The sequence below is a fragment of the Bemisia tabaci genome, chromosome 1 (genome assembly GCF_918797505.1).
Source record: "Bemisia tabaci chromosome 1, PGI_BMITA_v3".
In the NCBI taxonomy this organism is placed as follows: Eukaryota; Metazoa; Arthropoda; class Insecta; order Hemiptera; family Aleyrodidae; genus Bemisia; species Bemisia tabaci.
In genome coordinates this window covers 293,201-313,587 of record NC_092793.1, presented here as the reverse complement: position 1 = coordinate 313,587, position 20,387 = coordinate 293,201, and the positions used below count along the sequence as shown (strand labels likewise).

Sequence of the window (20,387 nt, the reverse complement as noted above, 5' to 3'; positions counted from 1 at the left end):
TGTACGAACATTTTCTTGTGAGTTAATTTGTTGAACAAAAATACTGGAATATACCTCCTGCATATAGCAAGCCACATGTTCACCCAAATTAATGATGTTATTTTCTTTTTTCAATAAAGTTAATTTGCATTCCACGTTCGTAAGTTTAGCAAAAAGTACCTATTGATACAAATAGAAAGATATGAAAATAGTATGTCTAACATTTCAGTTGGTTTTTTTAGTGTATTTTCCGAAGGAAATACACTATTGCATTCTCCCCTGATGTCAGACCTGGACCAAAGACCATGTAATGAGCATCGATTATGGGTCGTAGATTACGAATATGCATGCCGCTTGAATTCATGTTTTATATATATATATATCTGTTTATTTATGTATGTATTTCCGATTCATCGTGGTTTTTCCGATTTTTGCTTGGTTATATTTCCCTCATTTTAAAAAAATTCTGGGTGAAACTTTTTGCGATGTAAAGTAGAGGAACAGGACTACCATTCTGCGAAAAAAAAACGGAGATCAAAGTTTTACATTTCGAAAGGTAGGGGCGAGAAGTGGGGGGAGGTTCAATTTTGTGGGCGCGATAACTCGCGCAAATTAAAAGCTTCCCCCCCCCTCCCCGAAATTTTTACAGAAGGAAGATCTTACTTAGTTCTAGGCTGGTAACCAATTTGAGCGAAATCGGTTGAGCCGTTTAAAAATGGCGAGCTTTGAAAGTTTTAGGCGGGGGGTGTACGGCAAAAGAGGAGGGAAGCCGCACAGTGGGTCACGACCAGAAAGTTGGTGGACAAGACGGCAATGTTGTCGCACAGTGGGTCACGAACTGAAAGTTGGTGGACAAGACGGCAATGTTGTCGCACAGTGGGTCACGAACTGAAAATTGGTGGACAAGACGGCAATATTGTTGCACAGTGGGTCACGAACTGAATATCGGTGGATAAGACGGCAATGTTGTCGTACAATGGGTCACGAACTGATGAACTGAGAATTGGTGGACACGATGGCTATATTGTCGCACAGTGAGTTACAGACTGATAATTGGTGGACAAGACGGCGATGTTGTCGCACAGTGGGTTATGGAGATTCATCCATCGTCATTCAAGCTTGTCACAGCGTTTGTTGACATTTTTTCATATCAGACATTACATGAGGATTGTTGTTGCAACCTGGCGACATGAAGTCTTTATTCGAATAATCAATGCCTCCAACAGTGTAAACGTAAATCCAACCTCCAAAGATTGATAACTCCCCGCCCCTCCCTTCGGAAAATACACTCTTCCCGCGGTGGACGCGCGGGTCACTTAAAAGACAGAACAACTGAGGCCGGACACTCAAACCAAAAAACGCGCGCGAAGCGCGCGTCCTGGGAGGGCTTGGGGGGGGGCTTGCCCCCCCAAAAACGCTCCGCGCCGGTTTTTTTTTTCTTTCCTTTCAATAAAACAAATTGACTTGGACTAGAATCATTGTATCTCTGAAGACAAAAGTCAACTTTTTTGAAACAGAAATACTAAAATATTCATCCTTCGTACAATCAGGGAGATGTTAACCCAAATATTGATGTATATTTTCTGTGTTCGCCCAAATTAATGATGGTATTTTCTTTTTCCCAAAAAATCAATTTACATATCACGTTCTTAAAGCAATATTTTCTCCAAAATTTAGCAAAAAATAACAATTTATACCTACACACAAAAAAAAAAAAAAAAAAAAAAAAAATTGACATGAAAGTACTGTAGTACATACCCAACATTTCCTAATGTCTTCCTGTTGGATCCATCATCTTGTTTTTCTTCATTAAAAAAAAATAAGTCACTGTTATCAAGAGACTAATTCATAAAATAACACGTCGTACTTATCTTTTGTTATTTTCCTCCCTTTAGTAATTTCGGTTTTTATTATTTTAAAGTTTAACTGTGATCAGCATTTATAAAATATCTCAGATGAAATTAGTTGGTCGGACTTTACATCACAACATAGACCCTTCAATTTTGCAGATACCACAAGGACATCCAACAATTATGATATGAACCCGGCGTTATGAAGGGGCGTTGTTTACCTACTTTAAATAAAAAGTGTCAAAGTTTTGTGGCCACGTTTGGACAGTGGGTAAGAATGAGAGATAAACAAGCAAAAACCAAAGAATGGAAACAGCGCATTACTTTACATCCTTTGCTCATAAAGGAGATAAAGAAGAAAAAGTTGGAAGCAAATGACACAGGGTATAGCCGCATTGACTCTAGGAAAAGTAGTTCAGGTTAAAAAGTTTACTCATACAATTAGAACTTATTTCAGCTAAATACTAATTGACACAAACACGATTCCGAAAAAATTAAATACGAAAAATGAAAAAGGAAAGAAAGAAAGTCAAGAAAATTCAAATACTCTATGATAGGATCCAGATTTCTTTCAAAATAAAAAAAATAATGGCTTCCTAAAAATAGCGTCAGACGGAAAACAGTTAAAAAAACTTTGAAAGGCAATGTACATGCAAAGTTGGAACAGCAATACTAGTAATTAAAAATTAAGACAAATTATTAAAAATACTGCTACTTCAGTTGTTGTCTTTCCCTCAGAGCACGGTGGGCCAGATCGTGTCCGTAGCGGCGCTTAATTCATAACTCCTGCTATATCAGACATATCGTTCAAAACATTGTGATTCCTAGGGTAATTTGATCTGCACTTTCCAAATTTAATGTCAAAAAACCAGCAAAAATGTCTACATGCAGGTTTTGAAGGTCGAAAGCCGAAGAAATTACTCCATAAAAAAGAATATCTTATGCTTCTTATAAAATGGAGGAAAAACACAATCATCGAACAGAAAAATGTAATCTTATCATCTATCCTTGTAAAAAAAAAAAAAAAAAAAAAAAATCGCGAAAATATTCTCCTTTCAGTAGAATCCAATTGAAAGGAGAATATTTTTGCTTTTGCAAATCCCAAAAATATTGATTTTTAGCAGCTGGCATGAGATCAAAGTTGCCCGCAAAATAAGCCTCAAAAAATGAATTTTTCAGAATATTGTAGACTAGGAAAGTGTCATTGCGGCTCGTTGCGCGGATCTCTTTAGTATTCTTAGAAAGCATATCCTAGAGATACCATATACCAAAGCATAAATGGTACAAACCGGTACAACCATATTTTTCGGATGCTTCTTTGAGGTAACCTCCCATTTCCGCGAAAATCAGATTTAGAGGTTTTAAGGAACCACGGTACACAGTAAAGCGGCCCAATGAAATATTTCAACACAAATTTATATTTTAAGGGGTTTTAAGGGTTCTTAAGGTTTCCAATAGCATTTCTCGCTCTTTAGATATTTTAGGGTGGAAGGAGGGGAAGGCCGACCAAAACCAGACAGTCAAGAATTTGTTATGGTCAACAATTTTCTTTAGCCCAGTGACTAATGATAATCTTTTTACATCCGTTCACACATTCAGCCCAAATAGGACTGGTTTTAAACCAATTTGGTAATGAATATGAAAATTCTACCATCACATGGCACCTGAGTTTATAGTGAGTTGACCGTCGCTGACACCAATATAACTGATGAAATTTTAATTTCACTCTTGGACTTTAAGTAATGTAATATCGTTTGATTGAAGTCACTCAGATAACTAAATATTGACTTCTTTAAATACAACTATGCCTATTTTAGTGTTACACCCCTCCTACAAGCTATTGTCATTGTATAAATAATGTGTTATTTTCGGTAAGTAACGGTATCCTGAGCTGTGTACGAGTCGGTTCTTGAAATTGCGTTATTTTTATACCAACGTTAATGTTTGATCGAATTAGCAGAATTCGAAATAGATTCCTCCTGCTCCTCTAAGATATCACCCTCGAGCATGCAAGATTTCATGAATTACAGTTCAACAGTGAAGTTGAAATTTCATCGGTTATATTGGTGTCAGCAACGGCCAACTCACTCTTAACTTAGGTGCCATGTGATGGGAGAATTTTCATATTCATTGCCAAATTGGTTTAAAACCAGTCCTATTTGGGCTGAATGTGTGAACGGATGTAAAAAGATTATCATTATTTACTTGGCTCAAGAAAATTGTTGACCATAACAAATTTTTGACTGTCTGATTTTGTTCGGCCTCTCCCTCCCCCTCCTTCCACCCTAAAATATCGAAAGAGCGAGAAATGCTACCTATTAGAAACCTTAAAAACCCTTGAGACATGAATTTGTGTTGAAATATTTCATTGGGCCGCTTTACTGTGTACCGTGGTTCCTTAAAACCTCTATATCTGATTTTCGCGGAAATTGGAGGTCACCTCAAAGAAGCATGCGACAAATATGGTTGAACCGGTTTGTGCTTTGGTATATGGTATCTCTAGGATATATGCTTTCTAAAAATACTAAAGAGAACCGCGCAACGAACCGCAATGGCACTTTCCCAGTCTACAATATTCTGAAAAATTCATTTTTTAAGGCTTATTCTTCGGGCAACTTTGATCTCATGCCCTGCAGCTAAAAATCAATTTTTTTGGGATCTGCAAAAGCGAAAATACTTTTCATACAATGGAGTTAACCAATCAGATGCATGTAATGGTGTGAGGTTCACGAGTGCACTGTGAAATAAGTGAGTATGCCACGCGCGCCTCAGGTTGTAGAAATGTGCGTTCATCGTATTTCATGTGCTGTATACCTATTTACGTGGAAACCCTAGATATAATGAATATTTTAGATGTTCCGTCGTAATTTCGTTATCAGTAGGTATCTGAGCATCGATTAAGATGCCTCTGATGAGGAAAAATAAAAGTCAAAAAATTGAATCCCGCGCCGCTACGGGCATAATCTGGCCCTTAGGCCGTCATTTTACCCTTAAAATCCGGAAAAGTCGAAAAGAAAGAAACGGCCCCACTTGCGATTTTGCGGTTTTCAATTCCTCAATCTAGAGACCTTCCTTGACACTTTTCTAAAAAAAAAGCGCAGGTGATCTTCAGGAAAATTTAATTTTTTTAAAATGAACTGTGGGGGATCCAATAGCGCGTCTGGACTTGGAGCAGTCGGTGTATGCTCTTCTTTAGCACTCACGGCCCTAAACTTAAGATAACGCGAAACATGATAACCAGATTCCGTTGCAGACACCAAATCCACAGTCACTGAGTAGAATACAGTCACTGTAGACGACTTTAAACGCCACCCTTAGGTCAAGATACTGTTTGCATTTTTAATGATCCATCTGTAAATGTCAAAACTTTGCCTGCACTTGTACCTTTCTTACAAATGAAGCACATTGTATCCATCTTCTGCTGTCTAACTTTTTCCACTTGACCCGATGACCGATAGCGGAATGAAAGTGTCCCGGTGGAAATTGTACGAAAACTACAACCTGCTGTCCACAGGACTAGTTTTGTGGGTACAATATTTTGACACAAAATTTGGTGTGCCTTTTATTATGTGGTTGGTTATCGTTACTTCAGGATTGTTACTTTTCGCACGAAAATGAAGAACTTACGACTTTACACCCTCCCGCCACCTGACACCTATTACCCTTCCATACCCGCTCTCCTCCTGTCAGGTAAATTTGCATGCGCAGGCAAACCCTCCCGGCACGTATGAGCGTCGGCTTCCTTTTGTCTATTCAGATTTAAGGGTTTTCACAGTTTTCTCTGCAATAAGTGACGGCTCAGTGCAATAAGCTTGCCCGGTTCTTGAGGGCGAGCGTTCATCATTTAACCCTTCGCATCAACCCTGACCAAGCATCCTCTTCAGTCCTCAGGGCTATACGATGAGAAGGAGTCCAATTGAAAATATTGTGTAACGGACAATGCTGCTACATTTCAATACTTTTTTAGGTTTTTCAAAACTTAGCACGTTACTCTGGTCGTGCGAATAGATGAAAATGAATGAATGTGACCCCTAAAAATGTTAACATTTGAATTTTGAAAATACTTCTTGTCTGGCACCCCTCCCCCACCAGTTTTCGACTGCCAGACCATGATTTTTGTTTTTAGCGTGATCTTACCTCTTAGATGAGCCTTCGACGAGCATTATATCTTTCCACATAAAATTTTGTACAATTCGTCAAAATTTTATTGAGTCTGGCGCCCTCTTCCCCCCGGTTTTTAAATGCCTGACCAGGCCATTACCATCCAGGTTAGAGTCCCTTTATACCCAGAGTTAAGACAACTCACATCTGGTTGGGCTGAAAATGGCCTAAAAAAAATCCAATTCTGATTGGTTCTCGCTCATGGAGGCCGAAACGAGTGCACCAAGATGGCGGTACCTCGAATGTGAACCAGAATAATGAAAATATTACTCTAGAAAATATTACCTAATCGTGGTTTATCAAGAGTAAATTGTTATTTCCATCGGTCCAAAATGAAAATAGATTAAGAAATTATTCACAAACCAATCTCATTTTCTTTTTAATTGATCACTTTGTCGATGTTGTTGTTTTTGTGTGACAGACATCGCAGGATTCCTGATCCTTACCCTCAATATCGTTCGTTTGGGTGCACTCGTTTCGGCTTCCATGGCCAGCCAAGGCCGGCTGCCAGTCAGCTGATAATCGAGTTGTCTTAACTCTGGGTATAAAGGGACTCTTATCCAGGTCAATCATCCATACAAAATAAGTCTGAAATCAGGCATACATGCTTTTGAAAAAAGCACATCAGGCGTCTCATGAGCTAGCGTTGAGGAGCCGAATTCGAATTTTGTGGGTAATTTATTTCCGGTCTGGCGCCCCTCCCCCACCACCTTACGACTGCCAGATTGGAACTTTAGTTTTCAGCATGTTCTCACCTTATAATCGAGCCCTCAACGAAAATTATATCGTGCCACATGACAATTAGGTAAAATTTGTTAACATTTTTTTGAGTCTGGTGCCCACTTCTCCCCGGCTTTGGACTGCTAGACCTAGTGATGATGATTCACGACACTCAGCCCTATGAAATAATCCAAAAATCAGACATACATGTTTCCACCTAAAAATGACGAAAAATTTCAAAATTTACGGTTGCGTAATTTGGTTCTCCCCTGGGTTCGGGCTGCCAGACCACCGGATCCTTGTTGCACAGGGGTAGGTACTAAAAAATCATTGAATCGCCAATTTACATCTTTCCACATAGGGTTTGGCCGGCTTGCTCGTGCTTTTAGAATTCCTTGAATTGCTTAAAAAAGAATTTTATGTACAATTTACCACCGTGCTTCATACATCATCCTTAATATCATGGTCAGATTGTTTGTGAACAACATTTACATCAAACTAAACTTTTCTACGCCTCTCCAGGTTATGATGGGTCAATGAAAGTTAGTTGGGTGTTTTGATTCCAGGGGTTAATTATCTTCCAAGAATTGCTAGATCGGGGTTTAGCTTCTTCCAAGGAAAGTTATAACTTTAATTTTTTTACCCTTTGTGAAGTATGAATGAAAATACAAATGCTTATTCATCAGATAGTATAGTATCATATTTATCCAATGATTAATTATTCTAGATTGATCACAAATTCATAATTTTGTGGAAGGATACTGCTTTTATTTTTCTTCCTAGCATTTTCCGAAGATTTTGTAGGCTTTCCAAGTTTTTGCTTGATCCGAGATGGCGTAATCTGGAAGATTATCAAAAGAAAATCCTGAACAGCTACCTCTGATTTCAGCAAAGTGCCTCATTTTTTCTATTGTGCTTCAGACTATTACCTACAAAGCCAGAGGTTCCCAAAGTGCAGAGATTTCCAGCAACACGAGCATTGTTAAAGTTGACTTTGAAGCAGTGGGTGCTAATAACTCTAAGACATGGACGCACACTCTCACTGTTCCGCAGATGCCCTTCCACAATCTCACAACTTGTTCCATCATAATCATAAATTATGTCTTAAAAGTGAGTGGTTTCTGAGGTCTAAAGATTTTCCTTGTCAATCCATAGCTATTAGTTCATTGGTGTTTCATCCTTAGATTCTAGGTCTAGAACAAATGAACCATCATCTTTAGAAGAGTACTTACTCGACAGTTTTTTTATTTATTTATTTCATAACGATAGAATAATTTCGATTGCAAGACGAAATAATGTACATTGCACATTATTTGTACATACACATGCTACATGTGTTATTGATGGGCTATTTTGTTCGGTAGACTGAAGGAGATCTGCAATGGCAGCTCCCTGTCTTGCAGAATTATTGACTAGTTGAAGCATCCTCTTGGGAGCTGAAAATTAGTCACTCATTCGGCCCAATAGGAAGCTCTCATCGCAGATTTCAGTCGGCCGAACAAAAAAGCCATTGATCATGTAAATCTATTCCACTTTAGTCCTGTGTTGTTCATCAGTCAAACACGAAATTTAATCATTGCCTCACCGTGGGTCCAATTACTTATGAGACCATTTGGAAACGTTTTTTCAGTGTTAAATGTTTTCTCTCGAAGCGAGCTTCCTCCTGCTCCACTAATGCATGTATTTATGCTGGAGAACTCGTAATGGCAGTTATTCTTGCTAGTATGAAGGATGACGAAAATACCATCTTGCAGGATGATTTTACTCCTTTTTATCTCATTCTTTTGTAACAGTATACTGCATCATTTCCTGATCTACCTCCTGTCCAAGCCACATACCTGGAAAGAAGTACACTTAAAAATACAGCAAACTCAGATTTAAAGATACGGAATCTGAAATAAAATTTGTCCTGAAAACTCCTTGTTGTGTGATAGATTTGAACTTTTGTGTCTTTTAATTTACTTTGCAATTGGAGGGAAGAAGTCACCAGACCAGGAAAATATCAGGAAATAATGATAAGATTTTGTTGATTGAAATGCACACAAATGCTATCATACTTTGGATTTCGAGGAAGAGCCTTCAGTTCTTGTTCAGCTCCTAATTCGCTTTGCAATGATTTCAGGTTGTGACAGTAGTTAGTGGAGCCCATTTAAATTTGGAAATGGAGGTGCCCATGACTTTTGGATCCACGCCGATTCTTGCTTTCCCCTCAGCTGCTGCTAGCCTGGAAAAAGGAACACCGGACATTTCAACCATTGGATTTTCTGTTGACCCAGTAGCTCCGTCCGCTCCTCCCAGCCATATCTATCCAACTATCAGTGAGTTTACTAAGGGTTCATAAGTTTTCCGATGTTAAGAGCCACTTCTTGCGAAAGTGTGAAAGTCTGTAATTTTCTCCTCTTCCTTTTGAAGATTATAAGACGCGATAATTAGTGCGATTAAATGAAATTAAGAAACCAAAGATTTAAAAACTCCAACTCACAAGCTTTTGAGTGTCCGTTTAAGTTAGTTAGGTTTTTTGATCTAAGTTATTTGAGGTTTTCAATGTCCGGTTTCTTTATTTAATATGTTAACTCACAGTTTGTTATCTAGGTGTCCCCTTTGTTTCGCTCTGTTTTCTGTTACTTTTAGTTTCAGTAGTGTGCTTACTTTAAGACAAATTTTTAATTTTATTAAAAGAAAGAGTGAATGAATTTGAGTTTTGATCCAACTATGATCATAATATTTCCAATTTATCTGTGAATCTCTCGGTGATTTCTGTTCTTTCCATGTAAGAAACTTCAAATTTTCTCATATTATTCTTAAACTTTTGTCTGTTTCAGGTCCTGAATGATCGTAAGCACATATTACTTGCAGGAGAGAAATTGGCCCGCGTTAAACAAAAAGGAACCAAGCCACATCAGCTGTTGCCAAATTTAATTGGGCAATTTAAGTTTTTACATAAAAACGGTTCTGCGAATTTTCATGCAAATTGCAGTGAAAATTCTCCACGGTTTAAAGCAAATTCCTTAAACATTTCAAAGGAATCCGCACAAACGCTCTCTCGTAAAAAATTCTATTGCCCAGTTAAATTTGGCAATAGCTGATGTGGCTTGGTTCCTTTCTGTGAAACTCGATCCAATTCTGACTGCAACGTAAAAACTGGCTTCACGCCGTTTGCTTTGCCTTCAAATATATTCTCTTTAGTTGCTAAGTTTTAAATTTTCAACGAGCTCTTCTTCTACTCACGTATTTACTTGGCAATTTTAACACAGATTTCCTTATTCTTTAGAGTAAATGTAAGTGCAATTTTTTCCTATGTTTTTTCTTTTTTAAAAGGATTCTGTACACTCAATATGGGATTTTGTCCCTTAATCAATTCCCAATTTTTTCATCACATTGCATTCATAGCTTAACCCTGATGGAAAGTTAAAATTGTGCAAAATTTCTACAAGTATGTTTTTGTGGAAATTGCAGTTTCAGTTTCGATCATTTGCCCAGTGTGAATGATAATGAAGCAGGTAAGGCATGAAACGGTCTAAGAGGTCGGTAGCCACTACCGCTAATTAACTAACTTGCCTCTAGCCTTTAACTTCAAAAATTGCAGAAAAGAAAATAAGAAGTGCAATCCTCTGAACGCTCACGATTTTAGTATGTTACAATTCAAGTCATGCAATGTAAAAACTTTATTTAAAAACTTCCATTTGAAAAATTTATTTTTACAAACATATTTATAATTCTCGAATGTTACCATGCGATGACATACTCAAAATTGGCTATCTCAAGTACCTCTAGTTAAGCTGAAATTTGACCCATATTGTGCCAAGTTCTTCAAAAGAACCATTATTTTTTTCCGTTACCAAAATTGTTTTTCCTATTTGTTGCTATAATGTATAAGAGGTTGTTTGAGTATTGCTGAAGCTACTTTGGAGAGAATCTCAGCTTGTTTTGCAAGGGGCGAGGAGAAGGGGGGTTGAGCCCAGTCTTACTCAAGCCTCCCCTCTTTTTTTATTAAAATATTTTCTAATAGAAATATTTTTTAGCTATTTTTCAGGCTTTATCTGTTATTTTCTGGAAAAAAGAGAGACAGTCAAGACTAGACTTTTGTATTTCATACAGAGGGGTGAGAGCTTGTCTTGTGAATGCATTACTATAGGAGGGAGGGGTCTGAAAGTCAGCCAAAATTGCTCATGTAATACTTGAACTGTTGTCTTTTTTCGATTTTTCCAAGTTTAAACTACTTAGTTACTGTGCCAAATATTGTATTACAAGAATCTAAGTGTGGTTGTGTGATTTTTATATCTTGCTTTTGTGTCGGAAAAATTTAGAATCGAAGTCTGATAGGTTGCATGGAACAGTTGCACAAATGCATTCAAAGGATCTGCAAAAAACTAGGATATCAGTGAGATTTTTAATGCTAATAGCATGATTCATAATCAATGAAGAAGTCATTTTATTCGTCCATCAATGAATTAGAGTTCTTCCCCTCCTGCTCTTACAAATGCCTTAAAACCCATGTAAAATCTCTAAAGAAAATTATCGAAGTGTTAAGAATTATGGATTCATTTGCTCAATTTTTCCAGCATTATTGGCAAGATGTAGGTAAAAGCTAAATGGAGGCAACAAGGATCTTTCAGTATTTTTTCTACAAATTCATTGATTAATTCGTGATAATGGTGTGGACTCAGCACCATTTATCCACCTTGTTAACTGGTAAATAAATTATTCCAGAACGATTCTTGAAAGTAGAAATAAAGGAATGAATCTCACTCCTCTATGATTACGCAGCATAGGTTTTTTTTATTTGCACAAGAAAATATAACATCGTACAATACACACTTATAGACTCATGAGGACTTATTTGTAACAATAGCGGATGTGAAAAATTACCTTTTCGAAACACATTCAAAAAACTGTTTTGGTATCGAGAAAATTTTGAGAAAATACTTGAGATGTGATCTTCGAGATCTGTACATTATGCCAGAGCCAAACATATTAAAGTTTTGTGTGAACAAAACAGTTTTTTAAGCGTGTTTTGAAAAGGTAATTTTTCACATCCGCTATTGTTACAGATAAGTCCTCATATGATGTCTTTTAAAGCTTAATTTAACTGTAAAATACTCAACCATTATTTATATGCATTTTATCTTATTTGCCACTGCCTCTATGAATTGAGGAGGAAGGTTAAGATACAAATTTATTACTAATGAGAATGTCTGTTTGTTTTTACTTTCAAAGTCATTTGTTTTATTTAAGACTGCGGTTGACCGTCACCGGTCAAAGACCCAGGTAAACTTGTTTTAAGGGAATAATTTTGTGAAACCCTGAATTCCAAGCTCATAGGGTTGATGTCACTTCAGCCTGCGACCGCATCGGTCCCATTCCAGGAGCACAAGCGCTTCTTGGTTGGAATGACGATGCAGTCTCATTTCATATACAGAGTACATCTTGATGCTGTAATTCTCCTTGAGTCGATGTTGAGGTCAGTGCGAATATCCGCTTTTCTCTCATACCATTTTGCTTTAACAATGCTGCGCAGGGTTTTCATCTGCATTACTTCAATTTTATCTAGATTTGACTTGGATGCACAACCCCACAATTGGCAACCGTAACTCCAAACCGGCCTCAACATTGACTTGAAGAGAAGCAACTTTAGTTGTAGGGAAAGTCGAAATTTGCGCCCCAAGAGCCACTGCATATTTTAGAATTTAAGTCGCAGTTGAGCGACCTTTTTTTTTAATGTGAACTTCCCATCTGAGCCTGGAATCCAGGTGGAGGCCAAGATATTTAGCGATAGTGTCGTTAGGGAACTGAACTTCCCCTAAAAGTAAGGGATACATAGCATGGTGTCAACAAACAGTTTTTCATAGTTTTGGTTGACACCATCGTCATCCAAAAATAAAAAAATTCTGACGCCCGTAAGGGATGATCACGAAGTCAACGAAACTGAAAACTTCCCTTCATAACATCTTTCAAATTTCAAGTTTGGTTTTTCCTATGTTATTTACTCTAACCTAACCTAACATAACCTTACCCAACATTAACTTACAAGACCTAACCCGCTTTCACAGAATTTAACTTTCCCCGACCTTATCTTACCTAACTTTAACCTTACCTACCTAGCTTTAACCTCACCTACCTAACTTGAACCTTACCTAAACTTTAACCTTACCTACCTAAACTAACCATACATGTCCTAACCTAAACTACCCTAATCTAACTATACGTGACCCAAACCTCTCCTGTAGACTTAATTTCTAAATTTATTAATAAGGAAGATATTTTTTTGTTTGTTGACATCGTGATTGTTGACACCATGCTCAGGGCCCATTTTTGCGTTTTACTGCCCGAGGACGTCAACAATTGTTGACTCAACGAAAACCTTTTTTCTTTTATTTCCAGACTCAGTGAAATCAAAACCTCGTACCTTGAGTTTTCTTCGTCGAAAACTCCATATTTATTACATCACTGCCTCAAGTGCCCAACTCTTCTGCATTTAGAGTGGCACAAAAAATGCTAGCAAGTTTTGACCATATGAGTAATTATAATAATATTTTGTACAGTATCACAGCACATGCAAGTGTACAGCAGTGTCTGAAAGAAACAATGTTTTCATCTTTTTTTTTTATATTATTATTATTTTTCTTTTTAAGGTAGAACAGCTTTTATACAAAGCTTTGATCTAAGTCATAGTATCTTAGAAAAGGTCAGGTTGTGTGATAGAACTAAGCCAGTCAACATGGATTTTGTGGTCATATAGTTTTATTTTTGTATGGTGCTCTGCTGAAACTGTTTAGTTCACTTCCAGTTTCTCAGGAAAGGAGTGGAGCGAAGGCCCTTTTCCTGCCTCACCTGGATTTTGTTCAATGTTTCATAATTCCAAAAAAAGGTAATAGTAGTCCTAGTAAGACATATTAAAACCCTTAGTCCGTATTAGTAAGTCATTAAAGTCCGTATTAAAACCCTTACTTACATGGTGAGGCCTCCCAGAGACCACCTTTTTAAAATTTTTGATCGAATCTTGGAGCCCTGCGTGGGCATGGTTGTTGTGTCAGAAGACCAAGAATATTATCTTAAATGAGGGAAAATTTTGTCCCAGATGATATCTGTTGGTAGCATTGGCATGTAGTTGTTCGTTTACAAGAAAGCACGTTTTCGTTTCGAGGTTACTCAAAACACCAGCTGGAGGTTCTCTTTGTTTTCTGACAAGTTTTAGTATTTAAACCAGTCGAATTCAACTGGTGCTTGTAATTTTTATTGAATACCCTTTTCTGATGGATTTCCATCGTTGGTTCGTACAAACGATCATAGTTTTTATAAAATTATTCCTCTTTGAAAAAGTGATGAACAGGTGGCCCCTAGGAACACCACCATGCAAGTGAGGGTAGGGTGTTCCGTTTTTAGACAACCATCTCAAAACCTTGCTCCCCGGGCTTCTTCCCATTCCTTTTGGTCCCCAAAAGACAATTCTGAAGTTTCAGCACCATAGCTGAAGTCTACACTTTCCCCCAAAGCGATGAAAATTTTGGGAGCAATTACATTGGTTTAAATGGGGAGAAAATAGGCCGATTCGCGGAACTACGTTTTTCGGTCGTAAAATGCGCCGAAATGATTTCAAACCTGACCATCTCTTGAGAAGTCGTCCAGAGGTCTGTTTTGAATGAGAAAATTCCACTTTTGATCCAGAGATGGGAGGAGGGGGGGTCACGGCGCAGTTAGTTTGGAGGCGCTGTGCGCAGCAAAATGATAGCATTTGACAGTTTTTGATCAACCTCAAAACAGGCTCTCCGAAGCTGAAGAGGCTAATATATCTCATAAATTGTAATAAAATAATGTACAAGAGTTGTTTTCATCCCTTCAGAACTATTTTCGACCATTTACACTGTTGCCAAAATCACTCAAGTGCAGAACATAATATACACTAAATTCCTTCCAATTTCGAGTAAATTTTGACAACAGTGTAAATGGTCGAAAATAGTTCTGAAGGGATGAAAACAACTCTTGTAAATTATTTGATTACAATTTATGAGATATATTAGCCTCTTCAGCTTCGGAGAGCCTGTTTTGAGGTTGATCAAAAACTGTCAAATGCTATCATTTTGCTGCGCGCAGCGCCTCCAAACTAACTGCGCCGTGACCCCCCCTCCTCCCATCTCTGGATCAAAAGTGGAATTTTCTCATTCAAAACAGACCTCTGGACGACTTCACAAGAGATGGTCAGGTTTGAAATCATTTCGGCGCATTTTACGACCGAAAAACGTAGTTCCGCGAATCGGCCTATTTTCTCCCCATTTAAACCAATGTAATTGCTCCCAAAATTTTCATCGCTTTGGGGGAAAGTGTAGACTTCAGCTATGGTGCTGAAACTTCAGAATTGTCTTTTGGGGACCAAAACGAATGGGAAGAAGCCCGGGGAGCAAGGTTTGAGATGGTTGTCTAAAAACGGAACACTCTAAAGTGAGGGGTTACCAAAAACTCATGATTTGGTAACAAGCGGGTTTCATCGTTTTTACTATTTTTTCACGTTTTTTGATAAGCAATATTGTATTTTCTTAAGTAATACGCTTCACTTTCAAGGCAGAGATATTTCAATGTGGGTCCTAGAATGATGCAAAAGCAAATATGCTGATAACCTGCTAATGATATTATTTTCTTAATTTTCCTCCAAATCCATTACTTTGTGAAATTTATGTTTTCTTTTAATTTCTCACATACTGCATGATCCTACTTGTGCCAAAATTAAAATGTGAGCTGCTCATATACTTGTGTATAGGTTGGAAACTCTTCCGAACAGAGGCCTGTCACAGGACCGTGCAGGGGGTAATGGGGTGGGGTATAGATGGTTGATTTCTCTTTATACGATTTTTCCTTTTTTGACCTTACTTTAAGTTCGATGGGGGAGGGGGAGATAGGCCTCCTCCCCCTGCCAACTGAGGGGTATCCACATCAAGCATGTATTAAATTGTTCTCTCTCTTTATTCATTCAGATGGATACTAAAGCATATTGACTCTTTTCTGGGAGGAAGGAGAGAATGAAAAAAGAAAGAGATAAAAGGAAAAAGAAAAGAAAGGAAATTTAGACGGTCAAATTTGAGTACCTTAATTCTCGATTATTTTAACTTCTGCCCGAAATTTGGGGACCTGAAAACGCAACGTCGAACTAATTTTGACCTTACCGAGATATGATGAGGCAAAATTAAGGAAAAGTGCCTCCTTTCGCTGGAAAATCGTATGACCTTAGAATTGACGTATTTGGGGGTCTGACCCCCCCCCCCCAAGTTATTTTGAGGTGATTTCTGTGATTTTTACTGAACACTGCTTACAATTTGCTACACTTTCCCGTTTCATTTTTTTCTCTACGATAATTTGAACCGGTGTTATGATTTTTTGAAAATAGGTCAAATTTGACCCTTGACCTATCATGACTCGGTCAAAAATTGAGATATTGATGACAGTTTGTGCCAAAAATTCTTAGTTTTTAATCTTCTTTCCAATGATGTATCACGAAACAGGGGTTATTACCATTTGAAAAAAAAGGATGGGGGGGGGCCGCCCCCCTAAGGGAAAAGCAAAAATGTTGACTCCCCCTGGAAGATGGTCCCTTTGGAGATAGAAACATTCCCAAAGTTTCGTTTTTCTATTCCAAAATCCGTTTTTCCGCCCCAAAAGTCCGTACCCCCCCCCCCCCCCCCGATAACTTTTGAACGGTTCTCTAACCGTTCAAATGTTATCGGGGGGGGGGGGGGGGGGCTATGGACTTTTGGGACACCCTGTATAGTAAGAATATGCAGAAAAATTCAATGTTTAACCTTTTCCCTAATTGCTTTCAGGTACGGGTTATTAAACATCTCTTGGAACCCAGCCCACCCATAGGCGCAGTAGCGTTTCAAATGCTAAATGCTGGTTTCGAACAATAATTATAATTGCCATCATTGTGAATGATAGTTGCAATACTTGTGGGCTTGTCAAGAATCCAAGTAAGGCTGGAAAAGACCTAAGGGTCTTTAGAAGGGGGTTTATAGGGATGGAAAGAAAGAGGGGCGCTAAGGCGCCACTCTTTCCATCTTCAATTTGTAGAAGTGCATCAGCTCCTAGGGAGTATGTGAATGTCCTTTTTTACTTTTTTAAAATCAATTTCAATCGGAATTAGCATCATTCATAAGAGGTCCGTCAGTAGTGGAAGCTCTGTGCTCAATAATTTTTTGTTGAATAATGTTAATTATTTTATTACCTACATTAAACTCTCATTTACTGCTTCATCTGATAATGGTGATTAAAGAGAAGGTTTTTTATAGCTCAGTTATGAGCTTCCACTGTTATTAAGATTATCCATTGCTCTTTCTCGACTGTTCAGTTTATGTGAGCTGACTTCTGTCGAACTAACCTTACAATGTGTGGTGCAGCTGAGATTAATTCAATTTTTTCTCGTGAAAATAATCTCTTTTTTACAAAGTTGCCTTTGGTATTTATAAGTTGCAGAATTCAGATAATTCATAGGCTGTCCCGCAATAAATGCCACTGGTCCTTGTATGAGTGAACCAACAGAGATTGCAAACTTCAACTCTCATTATCTCAAGTAGTAACTAAATGGTTTTCAAACATCCTACGTGGTGCTCAGTTGGCCAAAAGTGAAGAGAATAACGGTTTTTTCAAGATCGTTTCACGTGGAGAACCTTAAACGATTTCCAGTCAGGTTTTTTTAGGAACAAAATGCATCTTAAGACAAAGATTTAAAGTCAATAATGCCTTAAGATGAATAAAAACAAACAGTTGATACCCCAGTCTGTCTTAAGGTGTCTCAAACTTTTCGAAGCTATGCCTGGTTAAAACTAAATGACATGAAGGACACATGGATACTTACCAAGATACCTCTCTGTTTGACTGCACAAGCCAAACCTCGCTTATTATTTGATGGAGGGGAAAAGGATGAGGCTGGTCTCTCTTTCTCGTTCCTCATCGTGTCTAAAATCTGGACCTAGCACCTTGTGACTTCTGTGTTTTTCTAGAACTGAAGAGGCGTTAAGAATGTAGGAGACTTCCTCAATTGAAGAAAATATGGTTTCAAACGTTCTCAACACCCCTACTGTTGTAAAAGGCATTCGATATTTTTCTCCTTCTGATTATAAGACTTTTAGAAATTTGGTTTACAAATTTCCTTTCTCCTTTGCAAAACTTTCGAGGAAAGTGGAAGATCCTCCTCATTAGACTCTTACAGATGTGCTCCAAAATTCGCTAGGTTATTTTCCACTTCGGCACCATGAAAGCCTATCCAAGATCTGTTGAGTTATTAATGGGAGCTGTCAAACCGCAGTTCGCTATCTTGACTCGCCCATTCATCCATATTCATGGAGCGAACAATGTGTTCATCTAAACATACAGGGTGATCCATAAACCCTATACTACCTCTATATCCCCCGGGGTTCTTACCCATTTTTCGGGTGATACCGTTGGAAGTTTAGAAGGTCCCAAAAGTAGTTTCTTTTCACCTAGAAGCACTCACAAAATTTCCAATCGCTATCTCTGTGTATTCATAAGTTAGGAGGATGATGCCTCATGCTGGACTTTTGGACAAAGTCCAAAGAAAAAAAAAGATGGTGACTAATGAAAAATAACCGAGAGATATTTTTCTAGAAATAGTGATGTTGCAATTGTTTACGAGGTTGCAATTGACTTCTGGGCGTATTCATGCTATGTGAATTATGTTCGTCATGCTTTTTGTATAGGTCTTTCTCCACTGAAGTGCCTATGTGTGTAGCCATCTGCAAACTCATCAAATGGCCTTAATTTTCATACTTGGGTATTCAGGTATTAGTTAGTTTACCATTTGAAAAATTACTGATAGCCTCTATTTTTGAAATTTTGTCTGAAGTCCTGATTGTAATACTATGTGCGCACAGTGTTGTGAGATATAATGCTTACTTTTCAAACTGCTCGTAGTCCTCTAGTGAAATATGTACTATTTTGCATTATCTCCTATGTTTATACAGAGAGCACAATTCTTTGAAGGGTCAATTTTTGTTTGTTTGTTTGTTTTTTTTTAACTCCACCTGTTGTTTTTCTTAGTATCGACTTGTCTATTTGACTAATATTTTGTTTTTCTATGCAAAAACAGAAAAGAACATGCACTTTTCTGTCGAAGTCATTCAGATGCAGCATTTCGGCTTGTTTATTGTTTATTGTTTAAAACTTTATTCATTTGTGTAAGCAATTTGAAACCCTGTTATAGCTCCTAAAAATAAATTGTATTTTCTTTTCATCGTATTTTATCCGGAGTCCCAAGTTAAAACAAATACGACTTTTTAATCCGCAGACTACAATCACCTAGAGTCTTGGTGACAAGCCAGTCGTCCAGTTGTAGGTTTAAAATGATGTCCTCCATTCCAGAGATTGTAGACTGATGAATGAATATATTGTCACCTTCCGCCTAAAGTATCAAGCAAAAGCACCATTTCTGCCTGGGCACTACTTTTCTAAATTACTCAAATTTATCCAACTTTTTATGGCAAAATTATTGAACAGAATCACCTCTAAATTTTACTTGATATATCTTTCGCCATCAGGTATTAGTTCCGAAATTCTCGTGAAAGTACGAGCAAAAGTTTTATAGACAAAACTAAAACAATATTGAGATGTCCAGCAACATAGCGTCTAATTGTAAGCTTAACCCTAGTCTGCCAAACATGTGTCATTTTTGGTTTACGGACAGAAGCACGGTGGGCCAGATCGTGTCCGTAGCGGCGCTTAATTGATAACTCCCGCTAAATCATACATATCGTTCAAAACATTGTGAATCCTACGGTAATTTGATCTCTTCTTTCCAAATTTTGTGTCAAAAAAACCAGCAAAAATGTCTAAACGTAGGTTTTGGACGTCGAAAGCTGAAGAAATTGCTTGATAAAAAAGAGGATCTTGTGCTTTTATAAAATGGGGGAAAAACAAAACCATCGAACAGAAAAATGCTCTTATCTTCTAACCTTGTGATTCTATTGGAAGGAGAATATTTTCGCTTTTGCAGATCCCAAAGAAATTGATTTTTAGCTGCAGGGCATGAGATCAAAGTTGCCCGAAAAATAAGCCTTAAAAAATGAATTTTTCAGAATATTGTAGACTGGGAAAGTGTCATTGCGGTTCGTTGCGCGGTTCTCTTTAGTATTTTTAGAAAGCATATATCCTAGAGATACCATATACCAAAGCACAAACCGGTACAACCATATTTGTCGCATGCTTCTTTGAGGTGACCTCCAATTTCCGCGAAAATCAGATATAGAGGTTTTAAGGAACCACGGTACACAGTAAAGCGGCCCAATGAAATATTTCAACACAAATTCATGTTTCAAGGGTTTTTAAGGTTTCTAATAGGTAGTATTTCTCGCTCTTTAGATATTCTGGAAAGGATTCTATTCTGATTCTGGATTTTATTCTGGAAGGAGGGGGAGGGAGAGGCCGACCAAAATCAGACAGTCAAAAATTTGTTATGGTCAACAATTTTCTTGAGCCCAGTAAATAATGATAATCTTTTTACATCCGTTCACACATTCAGCCCAAAGAGGACTGGTTTTAAACCAATTTGGCAATGAATATGAAAATTCTCCCATCACATGGCACCTAAGTTAAGAGTGAGTTGGCCGTTGCTGACACCAATATAACCGATGAAATTTCAACTTCACTGTTGAACTGTAATTCATGAAATCTTGCGTG

The 20,387-nt window shown here is 37.8% G+C and overlaps 1 protein-coding gene across 4 annotated transcripts in view; it reads left to right on the top strand.

Annotated features, from left to right (window-relative positions):
• The window catches only part of LOC109037925 (arrestin domain-containing protein 3), a 39,309-nt gene extending 20,366 nt beyond the window's left edge, over positions 1-18,943 (top strand). For 2 of the 4 annotated variants that reach the window (XM_019052785.2, XM_019052786.2), the window contains exons 5-7: positions 7,632-7,820; positions 8,833-9,028; positions 9,533-18,943. In XM_019052785.2, the coding sequence (XP_018908330.1) occupies positions 7,632-7,820; positions 8,833-9,028; positions 9,533-9,543 (396 nt within the window). In that variant the 3' untranslated portion in view covers positions 9,544-18,943. The remainder of the gene's footprint in view (positions 1-7,631; positions 7,821-8,832; positions 9,029-9,532) is intronic. The other 2 variants (XR_011899415.1, XM_072297635.1) reach the window with 2 other exon arrangements.
• Positions 18,944-20,387: the final 1,444 nt, after the last annotated feature.